Here is a 17,286-nt window from a genome sequence, read left to right as displayed (position 1 = left end):
AGACATGAAAATGGTTAAGGGACACTAAATTTCAGGGTAGGACCAGAGCTGGGCCAAAATCCTGTCCCCTCTTCCCCCATCCTCCAAGTTAAGACCCAGAGTGCCCATTTTGAGGAGGGGATTTTCCCCAGTGGTAGTAGCGGCACCTGGTGAGGAATATGGGGGGTACCCAACCGTGTGTCCCCACAGTCCCTCCCTCGATGGTCCCTACAGGAGGTTCTCTGTGCAGCGCTGCGCCCGCTGCCACCTGGGCATCTCGGCCTCGGAAATGGTGATGCGGGCTCGGGACTTAGTTTATCACCTCAACTGCTTCACGTGCACCACGTGTAACAAGATGCTGACCACCGGTGACCACTTCGGCATGAAGGACAGCCTGGTCTACTGCCGCTTGCACTTCGAGGCGCTGCTGCAGGGCGAGTACCCCGCGCACTTCAACCACGCCGATGTGGCGGCTGCAGCAGCGGCAGCCGCCGCAGCCAAGAGCGCGGGGCTGGGCGCAGCCGGGGCCAACCCGCTGGGTCTCCCCTACTACAATGGCGTGGGCACGGTGCAGAAGGGGCGGCCGAGGAAGCGCAAGAGCCCGGGCCCAGGGGCGGATCTGGCGGCCTACAACGCTGGTGAGTGCGAGGCGCACGGAGCGCCCCCGTCGGGTTGCGGGAAAGTGCGTGGTGTCCACTGCCGCGAGCCCGAGTGAATCTCAGTGTGCAATATATCTGTATATATACAGCCTTCTGGGTACTCTAGGCCTTATTTTCCCCCAGGTCCTAGGCACCGCAGGACCTGGCTGGAGGGACATTGGCCTCCCGGGCTCCATCCCATTCGGCCTCGGCTAGAGCAGGACCAGAGGGTGCTTTAGTGTCTTTCTGTTCCTGGTGCAGGGCCTCATCGCTGAGAAATTTTTTTAGTTGCAGCTTTTTGCTTGGGGCCTTTCCCTCACTTTGCTGGGCAGAAAGTACAAGGATAGGAAAGCAAGGTGGAGCCCAGACCTAAACAGGCTCTGGGTTGGAGCGGTTGAGGGCAGGAATTGGGACCATGGATGACCCAAGGCAGGGCAGCGACGGTCCCAAGAGAAAAAGGACTGGCGGTGGCTGGGGGCATTGAACTCGGCTTAGCGTGCGACCGGTCCTGTTAAGTATCCTGAAGGCGGCAGGCTCGCGAAACTTGGGTCTCCGGAGCCGTTTGAGCAAGGGCGGGTCGTTGTACTCGCCTGATCCTTCTGCTCCGCCAGGTCTCGGTTTTCCCCGGGCTCCGTTCTCCGAGTTCCGGGCGCCAGCGGGGCGCTGGGATGAGAGCTGAGACCCTCGGAAGCCGGCGCCCGGGGAAGAGACCGGAGTAGGCCTGGCCTCGCGCCGGGATAGGGTGGAGGGCTCGTTTCGCATTTCCGGCGTCTTTGAACCCCAAGCGGTTCCCGGAGAGGCTCTGCCCCCTCCCGCGCCCCTCCTTGCTCAGGACAGCTGCGGAGGTTCTGGGGCTCGGCAAATTGAACCGTCAACATCTGCCCGAAGTCTGCAGGACCGGGAAAGGTTTATGACTCCCCGGGCTTCTGAACTACATAGAGTTTATTTGCAATTACTTTCTTTAGTTTGCGACAGAATCGGATTCAAAGGTTTTGTTTTCTTCCTCCTTTTCCCCTTAGTCTAATGCACACGTGGAAACAAAACAAAAAGCAAAACAAACCCAGGACCGTGGGGGTGAGGGCAGCGGTGGGGAAGAAGTTAGGGTTATTTTGATCTTTAAAAATCTGAGCTGGCTGGGGGCGGGTGCGGTTCCCCTATTCGCTGCAACGAAATTGCTTGTTGGAAGATCGTGGGGCGTGTGTGTCTCAGTGTGCCGAGCCGGGAGGAATGTACAGCCCCGAGTCTGGTAGACGGCGAAGTGGCGGCAGACAGGTCCACGCCAGCTGTTTATAGGTTTGTGGAAGTCTCAACCAGAGATATCAGTCTCCAGAACTTCCATCTCTCATCTCCCATCACTCTGAAAATAGAATAAACGGGAGTCCGGACCAGGTCTCCCAGACAAAGCCACGTCTATTTATCAAGTAGGGTCGGCCTTTAGTACGAAGCAGCAGGCGCTGGGCACATGGAGGGTGTGGGGCGGGATTGTGTTTTCCCGGGCAGACAGGATCACAACCGGGTTTGGAATTGAAAGGTAGAAGGTTCAAAGATTTATTTGTGCTTTTTTGCTGTTCCACCACCTTCCCTGGCAAGGCCGCACCACAGCAAGTAAGGAGATGTGGATGGAGGCTGCGTTTCAGGGAAGCTGGCACCTCTATAAGACATATCCCCCTCGTGTCATCTCCTTTTCGCTTTGGCCCCTCTCTCTTCTTTCTTTTGGCTTCCTCGGTCACGATCTCTCTCTGCATATGTCTCTCTGTTTCTCTGTTCCCCTCTTTCTCTCTCTCTCCCCGTGTGCGCGTCTCTGGCCCGGCTTGGCCCGGGCTTCCTGCACTGGTATAAACGGCGCGCAGCTCCTCGGCCGTGGCCGTGCGGCTCGCTTATTCGGGGCTCCCGGGACTAGGCTGGGAAAAGAGAGTGCCTTTCTGGCCACATCGCCTGGCCAGGCCGCCCCTTGTCTGGCTTCTGCCCTCCTCCTTCTCTTCTCGAACCGACAGGAGAGAAATGGCCGCCGTGTGGGCCTTGGGGCGGCGGGAGCTAGAAATGGGGGGGGGGACTTGGAGGGTGCGACTGCGAGCGGTGTGCACCGGCAAATGTCTGTGTGTGTTTCAGACTGTGAGTACACGAGCTTGTTTGTGCGAGTGTCCCGCACCCGGGGACCCAGCCACACCGACTCCTGCAAAGCCCATCGCTCTGGCGGACAGTGCGGTGGAGGACCTCTCTTATTAAAGGGCGGTGGGCTCGGGCAGGGTGGAGAGGGAGCGCCGTCGGTGCGCCGGGTCCGCCGCGGTTTAGGGAAGGGCAGCCGGAGCCGCGGGGCCGCAGGTCGGAAAGTCCTTCCGGGGCGGTGGCCACCGCGGCCCTCTTCTGGCTGTCCCTTTGGTCCGAGAACGCAGCCCGGGTCCCGGAGTTGGAACGGAAACCTCCCCCAAACCCGGAGTGGCGCTGCCCGCGGGCAGGGGTGCGGGCAAGCCGGCCGGAGCCGGCGAGGGGCCCGCGCCGCGCACTTTGCACCGGGGTTTGCGCGCCACGGCCGCGGGAGTCGCGCGCGGACCTGCCGGACGCCCGGGCCTCCCTCAACCCCAGCTTTTTGTGTGTGTGTGCCTGGCGGCGTAATTACTGATTTGATTCCAATCCATTATTTAGACAATTGAACCTACAATCTCGTCTTTAGTAAAATGAGGCGAAGTCAGATTTGATTACAGGTTCAGTCCCAGCGACAAGAGCTCGAAACCCGATGGGTTAATAACAGATCACGAGTAAATTATTCATGATTTTACGAGCTCTTTAGCTCCATTGAATCGGCCTAATTGAGAGGAAAAAAAAAAAAGGAGAGAGAAAGCCTGGTCCTCCCCCTCCCCTCGGCCCCTCGCTCCTCCCCGGATCCGATCCTGGGGAATCTCGACCCGGCCCCGGGCGTTGGGGCGGGAGTGCGGGGGCCCGGGGCACTGGCCAAATCTGGGCCTAACTGCTAATTCCCCCGCCTCCTTGTTCCCCCAGCGCAGCCCCCTGCCCCAGCTGCGGGCGGGCCTCAACCTCCCTACCTTGGGCCGGCTCTTTCCCCCCTTTCCCTCCTTTTCACTTTTTCACCACCCCCGGCCAGTAACGGTTTCAGAATAGGCCTCCCCACAGGGACACTCGGTCTCCTTGAGACCCGGGATTCAGTTCAGTAACCTGGACCCTCCACCACACATTCCCCCCTATTTCCGGGCCTCTCTGTCCCCTCAGGCTTGCGCTGTGTCTGTGCAGATTTCTTTCTGTCTTCGTAGCTGTCTCTCTCTGGTTCTCTCCGTCTCCACTGCCTTCTTTTCCTCTGTCTCTCATCTCCTCCTCCAACCTCTACCCATCTTCCCTCTCTACCCGCGCTCCTTTTTTCCCCTTTCATTCTCTTGGTCTTTCTACCCCTGTCTCTTTCTCCTCTTTCTGTCTCCCTCCCCCGAACAACCTCCCCCCATCTAGGCTGCTCTGGGGCACGTCCCTTGGGTGCACGGGGCGTCGGGGTCCCCATGGAGCTCATTAACAGCAGCAAGGCCCAGGCGGGGGCTGGGCGGAGGGATGGGCCCAGAGATCCCCTGTGGGGAGGCCTGTCCCACCCCTCATGGAGCTGGGGACTGAGGGCAGGAAGAGGGTTGCTCTCCTGAAGAGGGGGCAGGGCAGTTTCCTTGGATCCCAGTTGGAGTCATTTTCTGATCCCCTTTAAATTGCTGGACCCCAGTTCTTCACTTTGGGTGCTGTCCGTGGGACTAGTCCGGGTGGGGGACTTGGGCATCTGGGTGCCCGTGGGAAGGGGCCCGAGGGGGTGTAGCCTTTTGCCAACCACTCCAAGTTTAGGGACAAGACCTGCATCTTGCAAATTCTTTCTACAAGGGGCTACTCCCACCTGGGCCGGGGAGGAGGTCACCAGGAGAGCAGGAGTACTTTAGAGATAGTGTCGCCAGATAAAATGCAGGATGCTCTGTGAAATTTGAATTTTGGGTAAACAACAAATAAATCTTTACTGTAAGGGTATCCTGTGCAATATTTGAATTTTAAATAAACAATGAATTTTTTTTTAGTATAAGTGTATACCATGCATTATTTGAATTTTAGGTAAACAACAAATACATGTTTAGTGTAGGTATGTCCCGTGCAATATTTGAGGCATACTTAGACTAAACAATTTTTCATTGATGATCTGAAATTCAAATTTAACTGGGCAACCTGTATTTTTATTTGCTAATTCTGGCAGTTCTATTGTGGGCATATGATGAGGCACGAGATATATTCCCAGTTGCCCACTTTCGGGGGGACTGAATTAATCTCCTATGAGGCTTTCCCCAAAGTGAGACCTTACGTGTGTAATGGCTTGGGATGTGACGAGGGGATCTTGGAGAGGGCTCCTGTGTGTCCCAATCATCTGCCAGGTTGCCAAGCAACTTTCTGAGGCCCAAGGTTCCCACCCTTGTCCCCCACTCTCAGTGTCTTCCAGGCATTGGCAGCCAGGCCCCAGCTGGGCTCCTTCTGGATGGGGACGGGTTCCCCAAAGAGTCGTGCTTCATCTTTGCGGGCCTTTGTGATCTAGTGGAAAGAAAAGACAAGGACTCCAGTGATGAATCTAGGCTCAGCTGTTACCAGTGGTATGGCCATGTGCACGTGGCTTCATTTCCCTTCGTGTTAGTTTTCTCATCTGTAAAGTGGGATGAATAGCACTGGCCACCCAAAGGCGTACCCTAGGTGTCAAATACATGCTTACTTCTTCCTCCAACTTCTTTTCCTTTCCCAGTTAGAACCCTGCCACTCTGTGAGATTTCTGAAGTTTGCTTAACTTTCCTGCCTCGTTCACCCTATTTGTAAAACTGGGAAACTGCTTCACAGGGCAGCGGTGAAGATTAAACTACAAAATACAATTTTTGACCTTCAGCCCAGTGCCCGAGGCAGGCCCAGGGGTCGTACTGTACTTTTGGGTGTGGGAACTGATAAGGGAGAAATGAAAGTAAGGGGAGAGATGTCAGCCAGCGGCTTCCAGGTGCCGGCGCCAGACACTGTTGGGGAAGACCCGCGGCTGCCCCCTTCTTAGGGAGTGCAGGGGGAAACGGGACGAGTGTGGGCCCCCGAGTCCCTGCGCTGCCGAGTCCTCAGTCAAGGGACTTCCCCTTCTGAACTTCAGTTTTAACGTCAGTAAAAAAGGCGAAAACACTACCTGACTCATAGGGCTGTTTTGAGGATTCAATGAAAATGTCCCCGTAAAGCCCTTTAGCACATCATCTGGAGTCAAATAAGCCATCAACAAGATATACAGTTGCTGTCGTTGTTGTTATTCATTTTATGATTATTGTAACATGGTGGCTCAGAATGGGTTTTGGATTCTTCTAGAGCTGGGTTTGAATCCACCATTTCCTAGCTGAGTGACCCTGGGCAGGTCACTCTCCCCAGGTCTCAAATTACCCTGTAAATCTTTAAAATGGGGATAATATCGCTATCTCAGCGTGGTGCGGCACACGCAGTGTGGTCCGTAGGCTAGAAACAGTTGGTGGCGGGTGGGGCAGGTGTGGACTAGGCAGTGTGTGTGTGGGGGGCAGGTCAGGAGGTTCACCTGCTGCCTCTGCGTCCCCTCCCCAGCGTTGAGCTGCAACGAGAACGACGCGGAGCACCTGGACCGCGACCAGCCGTACCCTAGCAGCCAGAAGACGAAGCGCATGCGCACCTCCTTCAAGCACCACCAGCTTCGGACCATGAAGTCTTACTTTGCCATTAACCACAACCCCGACGCCAAGGACTTGAAGCAGCTCGCGCAAAAGACGGGCCTCACCAAGCGGGTCCTCCAGGTCAGCTGGGGTCGGGGCAAGGGGTGGGGGCACCCGCGGCAGCTAGGGACTGAGGCAGAACCCCATAGCGGGCGGTAGGGCTTGAGAGGACCCTCTGCCCTCTGCCTTTCTCTTTGTTTACCTTTCTCTTTCTCCATCTCTTCAGTGGTCTCTATCCGTATTTCAGTCTTTTTTTTCCCAGCTTTACATTTTTTTCTCTCCTTCAGTTTTTGTCTCTCATTTTTTGTTTTGTGTATCTCTCTGTCCTCTTTGTCTCCACACTCAGTCTCTCTTTCTAGTAAACAACTGTTAGTTGCTACTTATTACTCAGGTGACACTCAGATATGTTCATACTGTAAAAGGTTCAAGCATTTCAGATAAATCCAGAGCCCCCCCCCACCTCAGCCCCACATCCCAGGACGCCCATCCAAGGCAACTGCTGCTAGTCATTGGTTCCTTTTGCTTCTTGTTCCTCACTTGCTTTCTCTGGTTTGTCTCTTTCTTTTGGTCTCTCTCTAGATTTTTCTACTGTCTCTTTGTTGTTTCTCAGACTCTTCCAGAAGCGAGGCTTGGTGAAGGGGGTGCATGTGGGCAGATCCCCTGGGTGGGCCAGGGGGCTTTCTGGGGTCTGCCTGCAGGGGGCTGGAGGAAGTCCATGAGCACCTCTGAAACTGAGCAGGATTGCACTTGTCTATGAGGGTGCTTTCCTGATAGAGACAATCCAATGGTTTCACCAGATTTCTTAAGGGTCTGTTCATCACCCCAAAGATTTTCAAAACTCCAGTTTGGGGAGTCCTAGGTTCCTGCACAACCCTAACTCATGGCAGAGCTTTGGGCCACCACTTCTCAACTCTTCAACTCCTTTAACTTACTGGGCAAGTCACTTAACTCGTTTGAGCCTCAGTTTCTTCATATGTGAAATGGACACAAAAATTATGCTGCAGGCTTATTGGTAGAGCCATTGAGATGATGTTAAGTGTCTACCACAGTGACTGACACTTAACTGCCCAGTGGGTGGGAGCTAAGAATAACATTAACTAGATTTTTTAAAAATATTTTTTTATTGGGGATTATTGGGGAACAGTGTGTTTTTCCAGGACCCATCAGCTCCAAGTCAAGTAGTTGTTTTCAATCTAATTGTGGAGGGCGCACCTCAGTGGTCCATGTGGGAATCAAACCGGCAACCTTGGTGTTATGAGCACTGTGCCCTAAGCTCTAACCACCTGAGCTAACCGGCCATCCCAACATTAACTAGAGTAATCAACGAACTGATATTAACTAGTATAAAAGATTATTCTGGTCTCTGGACTTCGGTGTCCCCATTCATACAATGATGAGGTGGGAGGATATGTCCCTTTATAGCAAGTCTAACCAATTTATTCCTCAGAACGTGTGGTCATAGGGATAGCAAAGCACATTTTCGGGTAAGAGAATTGACAGGTGAAGTGATTTGACTGTGGTCTCACAACAGGAGGGGAGGTGCTGGGATTCTAATCCAAGCCAGTCTGACCCACCTTCCAGACCCAGGTGTGGGGGATTGACGGCCTCGGGCAAGGAGGCTACACCAAAGCAATGAGGGTGGTGTTGGTGGTCAAGGAGGGCAGAGCAGCCGCCCTAAGTTTCCCTGTCAATCTGTCAGGAAAAACAAAAAAGAAAGCAAGCATTGTGGGGGTGACGGCAGTAATGGGGAGCCGGGAGTCTGGGCTCACAGGCCAGTTTGGCCCCCCTGCAAGAACCCCTGGGCATCGCGAGGGAGTCTGGGGCAGCTTGGTCTCCGGCGGGCTCGGTGACAAAGCGAGGGAGAAGAGGGCTGGCCAATGGGGTCCTGATGCGCCTCTCTGGGCCCGCCCCCACACCGCAGCGCTTGGCGCGGGCCCTTCCACTCTGGTTTGGGTCTATTTTGCCTGTGGGTCCCTCTGGCCTGGGCTAGAGCAGGGACAGGACGTTGATGCGCCCGTCCTGGTCTCAGATCCCCCTCATTCATTTCCCTTTGGACTTTACCTTCTTGGTGTTAGGTCGGGGGAACTTTTCTTGGCATCCCTTTTGCTCCTCAGCCCTGGGCGATTTTGGACTGAGGATCCTCGACTGCCGCCTTTTCTCTGGTTAGTAGGAAACTTTGTCCCTTCCCCTATCGAGATGCCCTTATGGTGTGTTGGTGGGGCGGTTCTGAGTCAAGCCCGGGGAGCAGGCAGGGGCAGAAGCGGGGATTTGAAGTCAGGCAGAGCTGGGTTCAGGAAGACCTGAATTCCGTTCTCCTCTACTCACTGGCTGTGTATCTTGGACAACTTAGTTACCCTCTCTGAGCCATAGCTTTCTCATCTGTAAAATGGGCACCATAAGGGCACACTTCCAGTTCTCCAGATTAAGTGAGATGGAGTAAGTGCCCCTAGCTGAGTATAAATTCGGAGGGAGAAGGCAGTCTCTGTTGGCACTGGTGAGGCAGGAGGCTTGGTTACCTGACTTAGTAGCAAATCAGATTTCCAGCATAGTTCTCTGTCATTCTTTCACCTGACCAAATGTCTATTGGCACCAGGCCCTGGGGACACAGAGACGAATGAACCACAGTCCTGGTCCTGAAGAAATTCAACTATGAGGTTTAGAGACAGCCCCACAATCTGTTTCCCGTAGTTTGATGGGTGGTGTGTGTGTGGCGCGGGGGGGGTGCGGGGGGAGGGTTTCTGTGAGAGATCAGGGGAGGGATCAACTATCCTATGTGTGAAGAAAGGCTCACCTGAGGAACCTGGGTGAATGCTTGCCCTGTCCCCATCTCCCCTAGAATCCTGAGCCAGGGCCACTCACACATGCGTGCCCCCTCCACCATGGGGACTCAGAAAAGCCAGGGCCACGGGATTAGTTGAGGGAGCAAAACACTGACAGTTATTGTGTGTCTACTAATCAATAAATATTTATGTGCTCTACTACGCGTCAGGCACTTTGAAAGGCCTGTGAAATATATTTGCTCATTGAGTCCTCACTGTCTGATATCATGATTGCTCCTCCCCCACTGTACAGTTGAGAACGTTGAGGCCCAGATGATTTCCACTTGCCCCAAGTCACACTTTTGCTAGGAAGTAGCCCAGCTGGATCCAAATCCAGTCCCATCTGATCAATGGGCATTGTTCTTTCTCCTCTAAGCCAACCCAGCAGTGACTGCCTCTGAGTGTGAGTATCATTTAGGGCCTGTATGTTGTTGGGGGTGGGAGCGGTCATACCTGTAAGGCATACCAGACCACTTTCTCCCTCCCCCAAGCCCCCAAGCCTCCTGCTGAATTGCCTAACAGCACAGCTGCTCTCATGATTACATAGTAGTTTGCAAAGCATTATCTTTCTAGCCACTCATCTACCTTACCTTAATATTTCCCTGCCCATTTTATAGATGAAAAGCTTAAGACCTAGTGAGGTGAAGTTGATTTGCTTGAGGTTACAGGAGCCAGGCATTGGATGGGTGGGGCTGTCTCCCAGGCGGCCTGACTGCCGATGGGCCAGCTGGAGGAGAAGGACTGGGAGCAGATTTGGGTGAGGCAGCTGGTGGCGTGGATTTGGAAAGGAACTGCTTGGTTCAAATCCTTTCTGACTTACCAGCAGTGTGATCGGGGCGCTTTAACTTTTCCTCTCTGGCTCCAATTCCTTATCTATGAAATGGAGATAATAATAGTTTGTACCTTGAGGATTCCTGGGGATTGAGACAATGAATGGGAAGGCTCCAGCGTGGTACCAAGTAAGTGCTGGTGAAATGGTTCCTCATCGCTTGGGTGCCCCCTGCAGGTTGTGGTCCATCTCAACCCTTCAGAAAGTAAATGGCGGAAGCAGGTTGAAGGTGCTTCCCAGGGTAGATGATGTAGGGGTGTGTGTGTGTGTGTGTGTGTGTGTGTGTGTGTGTGTGTAGGGGGTTCCAAGTTATTACTGAATGTGTTATGCAGAGGTATCACCTACTTGCTAGTCCTGAAATACAGTCTCTCTGCAGGAATTTGGAGTCAGCTGATGTGAGGTCCAGACTCAGCTCTCCCACTTACCCTCTGAGTGATCCTGAGCAAGTGACCTCACCTCTCTAAGCCTCGGTGGTGATGGAGGTGATAACAATACTTCACTAGGTGGTTGCAAGGAGTAAATGAGATAAAGTGTAATTTATAAAGTATATACGAGGGGCTCAATGTACGTCAATTTTACACTCATTTACATAGCAGGGTTCAGTCTACCAACCTCTTTTGTACACATTTAAAAAATGTAATTATCTTCATTTTGCTGATGAGGAAACTGAAGTTCAGAGAGGCCAGGACCCTCGCTCTGAGTCTCACAGCTAGTGAGTGATGAAGCCAGAGTCACGCCTAGATGGGTCTGATTCCATGGCTCTTTTCAAGAGAGCACAGTGCATGGATGTGCTCCCCCCACCTTGGACCTCACTGCAGAAGGCAGCAGGACAGATGGGGGAGAGGGAAGGAGTGGGTCAGAGACGCCATGTCTTGGCAGGAGAGCGGGAATCCTGTTGTAAAGCCCCACGTGTGTGTAAAAGTGCTCAAATTTGTCCTCTTCAGCAGCACGACAACCACAATACTGACTATCCACCAGTGAGCAAGGTGACCAGGAGAGAGAATGGCCCCTTGGACAGAGGTGCATTAAGATATTGAGCTTTGCACATGTTGGGAGGCTGTTCCTCAGTACACCATGCCTCTCTGAGTCCTCTCTCTTCCTTTTTGGGGTAGAGCCAGACAGGCAGAATGTGAAGATGTCCTGGGCTTGGGGAGTGGGTTGGTGAGCTGATTGAATTGGATGGGTGAAGGTCTCCTTAGAGGTTCCTGGTGTGCGTTTGAAAGGAAATACATTTTAACCACCGACAGTTTAAAAACATTCTTCAGATGATGAGTTAGTCATCATTAATCTGTGTGAGAACTCAGGAGCTGAGAACACTAGCTTTCCTCTGTTCACTCGCTTATTCAACAAACGCACTGGCCTTCTGCCACATTCTGGGTGGGGTGGGAGGTACCAAAGATTCAGCAGTGACCCAGATCATGAACAGGCCCTGTTGGCACGTACACTGCAGAGGGGAGACACAGGTGCAACAAGGTGTTGGGGAAATAATTAACACGGTGATAGGATTAATCTCTGTATTTTTCTCTATGTATGAAATCTCATAATAAAAATATTTTTAAAATGATATCAGGACCAAATAAGTTTGGGAAATGCTACAGGTTGACTATGTCTTTGTCTTGGAGATCAGAGCATGTCAGCATTAATACAGGCATTGAGAAATCTTGAAGAGAGTCAACTTGGTCTACTCTAACATTTTCCAAATTTACGTGGCCACAGACCCTTGTTTATCTCTTGAAGAAAATAAAACAGTAATGCTGGGAAGGAAAACCACAGGGCTGCAATGAGAGCATAGAACACAGTGGCCTGACTCGGTAAGGGGGGTAGCTTCCCTGAGGAGGTGAGGTTTAAACTAGGACCAGTCACTTTAGTTCTTTGAGCCTCAGCTTCTCGACCTGTAAAATGGGGAGAGTGAGCATTGTTCTGCCTGTCGTTTGCACAGAGCTGTAGGGAGTATTTGATCTCGTCACCGATGGTCGATGCTGGATGGAGTTTCATAGGTGATTTGACCTGAATCTCTCATTTTAGAAGAGAGGAAACCAAAGCTCAGAAAGGTGGAGTGACTCACCCAAGGCCCCACAGCAAAGTAATTGTAGTCCTGGGGCTAAAACCAGGGATTCATGATGTCCAGTCCAGTGCTTATTATTTGGTTTCTTAAAGCCTTTTAAATTTTTATAAAATGATAGAACCACCATACAGACAGGTTAGACAAATAAGGGGAAAAATCACCCATATAAGAGCACAGGAAACCAGTAACCCAGGTTTGCAGTTTAGAGGTTAAGTAGTGAGTGAGGGCATGGACCCAGCCTGCCGGCATTCACATCTCAGCTCCGCCTCTTTGGTTGGGCTCCATGCCTCAGTCTCCTCACCTGACAATAATATTAGTGCCTCCTTATAAAGCACTGTTGTGACTTAATATGTGTAAAATGCTTAGAACTCTGCTCAGACAATGCCTAGCACATAGTGAGTGAATAATATTTGTCATTATTTTTGTTATGAAGTTCAACACCACAGAAAATAATTTTTTAAATTCTTTTTTCCTCACATAACATTTGTCGTAAGACGTTTCCTCTTTGCCTGGGTGGAGTGGCTGTGTCATGACTTCCACTTGCCCCATCTGGTCGGATACTTTGGATGCAGCCATTAGTTTGATGTTATATGTATACATATATATATATATATATATATATATATATATAAAATGACACAAATGGACATCTTTGGGCATGAACCTCTTTTCTTTTGTCTGGTTTTCTCAATGACCCAGGAGGGGATTTGTAGGGTAAAGTGGGTTTCCCACTGACCCTCCGGGGCACCTTGATGAAAGAATCCTGGAGGGGGTTTGTGAGACGAAAGAAACTGCAGGGCCAGTTGGTGCCTGAGGACGGGACACATAGCAATGTGGGCTTCCTTATTCACTTAGGACTTACTGGGGATGCCCTGTGCATCAGGCTAGGTCCTCCCCGCAAGTGAAGACAGAGGGCTGTTGGTTTCAGAAGATGGGTGGGGAGATCAGATCACCTCCTCCCTTACTGCAGCTGCCTTAGAATCCCAGCCTGTCAGAACCCCAAGAGGCAATAGAGATCGTGTGGTGTGGTCCAGCACTCTTATTGTACAAGTGGGGAAACCAAGGCAGGCCGAGAGGTAAGGGGCTCGCCCAATGTCCCTTGGCTGGTCAGGAGCAGAACCGGAACTGGTAGCTACATCCAGTGCTGTTTTCACTGCACAGTTACTTTTCTGTTTGTTCATTCATTCCTTCACTTGCTGACTCACTCAGGAACATGTGGTAGGGAGAACATGGACTTTTTATGGCAGATAACCCTAGATTCCTGATTTCCAATCTCAGTTTGGCCTCTGTGTGACCTTGGGCAAATGACTTCATCTCTCTGAGCCTCTCTGACTTTAAATCTATAAAATGGTGATAATGCTAGTACCCCCTACTTGGCTTATTAATCGTGGAGATTACCTGTGACTGTGCATGTTAGAGGGTGGCGTGATGCTTGGCACTATAGTGAGAGTCCCTAAATGCCGTGCTATTATTACTATTAACTCAATGCATATTACTCATTCTTAACGTTTGCTGGTCCCTGTGCCATGTCCCCAGGGTCATGAAGATGACTCAGACAGGGTCCCTGTCCCAACAACCACCCAGGAGGGGACTTTTTGAAATACGTGGGAGAGAATTCTGGTGAAGCCCTGCTTCAGGTGAAAAACAAACCCAACCCAAAACCCCATAGCAGCTGCCTTTCAGTTGAGTTGTTGATTTTCATCCACCAGATTCCCAGCACCTCAGACCCAGTAAAGCAGAGAGGCACTTGTGGAAGATGGTGTCATTGTTTACAAACCACTGTTAGGGGCAACAATGGAGAAAGAGCAAACAGCTGGCCGCTAACCCGTTCCAGTCCTTCCCAAGGGCTTGGGGCCTCGGACCCAAGAGCCATGCGCCACCCCCGGAGCTCCCCGCTCCAGCTGCAGCTTGGACAGACAGACACACAGGCCAGGAGAGTGGCAAAGGATAGCACCAAGGTTCCAGCTTTCCTCATCCGACCTGCCATAAAACTGGGGAAGTCACCTCCTCTCTCTGAGGGCCTCTGAGGCTTTCTCCATCCATTTTCTCCATCAGCCATTCCCCGGTCCAGCCGGACACAGTCTCACCCCTGTAGATGTCTGCAGGCTGGACAGGGAAGGACCCTCTACCCCAAGAAGAGCACGCGGAGGATGGCTTAGAAGCACTGGGCTTATTTGCAAGCCTCCAGAAGAGGTGATGGGCTTGCTCTGGGCACAAGGCCAGGGAAAAAAATGTGCTTTCTGCCTGGGAAGATCCAGTGTGCTGGGGAGAGAGCTTTGTTTCCTGGCTTCACAGGGTCCGTGTCTCCGTTCTCACTCCGGGATTCTCGCGGCTGTGCTTTTAATTGAGCCCAAAGTGTATCAGGCCACCAAAAAGGCGGTGTGAAGCCACAGGCCCCAGTAGTTGGGGTGGTCCCCAGGGGAGGGGTGGGCCAGGCGTTGGCCCTTCCCAGCCCTGTCTGAGACACTGGAAAGACAGGCAGATGCAGGCACATCTGGAAATGCGCAACTGGACACCCGAGAATCTGCAGAATCCCCCAAGGCCCTGCGTTTTATGGGGAGGCTTCTGGCGGGTGTTTTCCTCACGCAAAGGGAAGTGAGGGGGCCCTGCCTTTCGGGCCCCTTTCTTTGGGAGATACAGCCCCCCATTCCCACCCCCACCCCCCACAGTGCCCTAGATTTCTTAGGCCTTTCCCAAAGTACTTCAAGGAGCCCTGGGTACAGCCAGATCTCTCTGTGCAGTTAGATGGGAGGGCCTCCTGGGGAGGGGGGTTGTGTAGATGAATTTCTACGTTCGTCTTCATGAGTGTGTAAAAGCTCGTGTGCAAAGGTGTGGGTGTGGATGCATGTGTATCTGCGCCACAGGAATAATGAAAGTAAATCCTTATTCTGCCTCTGTGGTATTCTCTTCATACCAAGTTCAGTTCCAACTGTGCAAGCCATCCCACCTCCCTAAACAACAATACTGGAGCGTGGCAGGTTGGGACGGGAAATCTGCAGGGCACAGCCTCCTTGGCCTTGCTCTACTCTGGCAGCTGCTTCCACTCTGCCCACCTGGCCCTGAGACCCGAAACCCAGTGGTCCAGGGTACCAGACACCTCCAGCTGATGGTGGGGAGTGGGATCAGTGTCCTTTTCTTCTTTCTTTTTAAAATAAATTTTATTGGGGAACAGTGTGTTTTTCCAGGACCCACCAGCTTCAAGTCAAGTCGTTGTCTTCAATCTAGTTGTGGAGGGCGCAGCTCCTTGGCCCATGTGGGAATTGAACCGGCAACTTTGGTGCTAGGCGCCTGCACTCTAACCACCTGAGCTAACTGGCCGCCCCAAGTGTCCTTTTCTTCCTCATAGTAACTCTTTATTGACTGATTCCTGTGTTCTTTACACCATTCTAGTATTTCCCAGGCTTAGTGATCATGAAACACTTTAAGGATTGTACCAACAAGAACTTGTGGGATCTATTGCGTGCCTAAAGGTGACTACTGAAAAAAATGAATCTCTCAACCACTGAGAAAAACAATCAAGATTTGGTTTGAATGTGTCTTCCAGAACAGCACTGCCCAAAAGAAATGCAGCATGACCACATACGTAATTTTACATTTAACATTTTCTAGTAGCCACGTTAAGAAAGCAAAAAGAAAGTGGTACAATTAATGTTAAGAATAGGTTTTGTTCAGTCCAGTGTATCCAAAAGATTACCATTTCGACATGTACCCCGCAGAAAAATTATGATTGAGATATTCTACCTTGCTTTTGTTCATACTAAACCGTCAAATCGATTGTGTGTTTTTGTCTACAGACCAGCCACACTTGGGCTAATCACATGTCAAGTGCTTACTATCCACATGTGGCCCGTGGCTACGATATTGGAGAGGATGGCTCAGCTCTGGAACCGTCTAACAGAAAGGGAAACCCAGTAATAGCCAATGAGAGAAAAGGACAAAATATTGTCAGCCTGTCTTTTCTTTCATATGCCCCCCACCACACACACACACACACACACACACACACACACACACACACACGCACGCGCGCAAAACACCAATTAGCATCTCTGAGTTAAACCATCCGGGAAATGCTCCGCTGGCTCAGCCCTTCTCTCCTCCCTGCCTGCCTTCCTCTAACCAGCCCTTCCCTCTCACCCCATACAGGTCTGGTTTCAGAATGCCCGGGCCAAGTTCAGGCGCAACCTCTTACGGCAGGAAAACACCGGGGTAGACAAGTCCACGGAGGCAGCCCTGCAGACCGGAACACCCTCGGGGCCAGCCTCGGAGCTCTCCAACGCCTCGCTCAGCCCCTCCAGCACTCCCACGACCCTCACGGACTTGACCAGTCCCGCCCTGCCAACTGTGACGTCCGTCTTAACTTCTGTGCCTGGCAACCTGGAGGGCCACGAGCCTCACAGCCCCTCACAAACGACTCTTACCAACCTTTTCTAATGACTTGCGCCTCCCTCTGCCCCTTGCCCCACAATTTCTTTAAAAAAGAAATTATCTTTAGTTGAATTCCAAGTGTATTTTAAAATAGAGGCTTTGAGCAACTAACTAACCACATTTTAGGATCTCGCCTGGAAACAGAGGAAGAAAATAATTGCGTGTCCAGCTAATGCAGTGGTGTGGACTGAGGAATTACTTGGAAGATCTATCTGCAACACAACATTTGTGTCCCTGTACAGTTTTGTGGACTGAGCGAGGAAAAACAACAAATAATTTAAGTTGGCTAGAGCTTCTGTATTTTCAAAGACTGCCACGTGCCTTAGGAATACTGTTTTATCTCCATACTTTGGACGACTTGTTCATTTTTCTCTCCCTCTTTTTCTCTCTGTATATTTATGACCAGAGCAAAAATGTAAAAAACAAAAAACAAAAAAAAAGTTTGTTACTTTGAATAGTCCTAAAAAGAAAAAAGAAAAAAAAAAAAGGAAAAATCAAACCCCCTCCAACGGTCGCTTCGTTGTTTTAGAATTTTAAGGTGGAAGTCTGTTCGAATATCAGAATTTGTAAAATCTAACCAGTAATAAAACCACTTATTGAAACTAGCTGGTGCTGCTGTTGTTTAGTCGTGTGTGAAATACATAGGACTTAAGAGTCTTACTGAAGCCCGGAGATAAATTCCAGGGCCTTCTTTATTTATCTATAGTCTTTATTTATCATACTTTATAAATATTTATTTATGATATTCATGGGGTCCCTCTTCTGTGCCAGGCTTTGAGCGGCTTGTTGAGATCCAGAGATGAAGTCT

General features: G+C 51.2%; 1 protein-coding gene across 8 annotated transcripts in view; it reads left to right on the top strand.

Moving 5' to 3' along the window:
- Positions 1 to 17,083, top strand: part of LHX2 (LIM homeobox 2) — a 32,108-nt gene extending 15,025 nt beyond the window's left edge. For 3 of the 8 annotated variants that reach the window (XM_019658835.1, XM_019658836.1, XM_019658832.1), the window contains exons 3-5: positions 190 to 617; positions 6,213 to 6,418; positions 16,197 to 17,083. In XM_019658835.1, coding sequence (XP_019514380.1) covers positions 190 to 617; positions 6,213 to 6,418; positions 16,197 to 16,484 — 922 coding nt within the window. In that variant the 3' untranslated portion in view covers positions 16,485 to 17,083. Of the gene's footprint in view, positions 1 to 189; positions 618 to 6,212; positions 6,419 to 8,412; positions 8,500 to 9,409; positions 10,559 to 15,440; positions 15,460 to 16,196 lie in introns of those variants that run through there. The other 5 variants (XM_019658837.1, XM_019658841.1, XM_019658838.1 and 2 more) reach the window with 5 other exon arrangements.
- The last annotated feature ends 203 nt before the right edge of the window (positions 17,084 to 17,286 follow it).

The sequence above is a fragment of the Hipposideros armiger genome, unplaced genomic scaffold (assembly GCF_001890085.2).
Source record: "Hipposideros armiger isolate ML-2016 unplaced genomic scaffold, ASM189008v1 scaffold_290, whole genome shotgun sequence".
Classification (NCBI taxonomy): Eukaryota; Metazoa; Chordata; class Mammalia; order Chiroptera; family Hipposideridae; genus Hipposideros; species Hipposideros armiger.
This window is presented reverse-complemented; position numbering and strand designations above follow the sequence as displayed.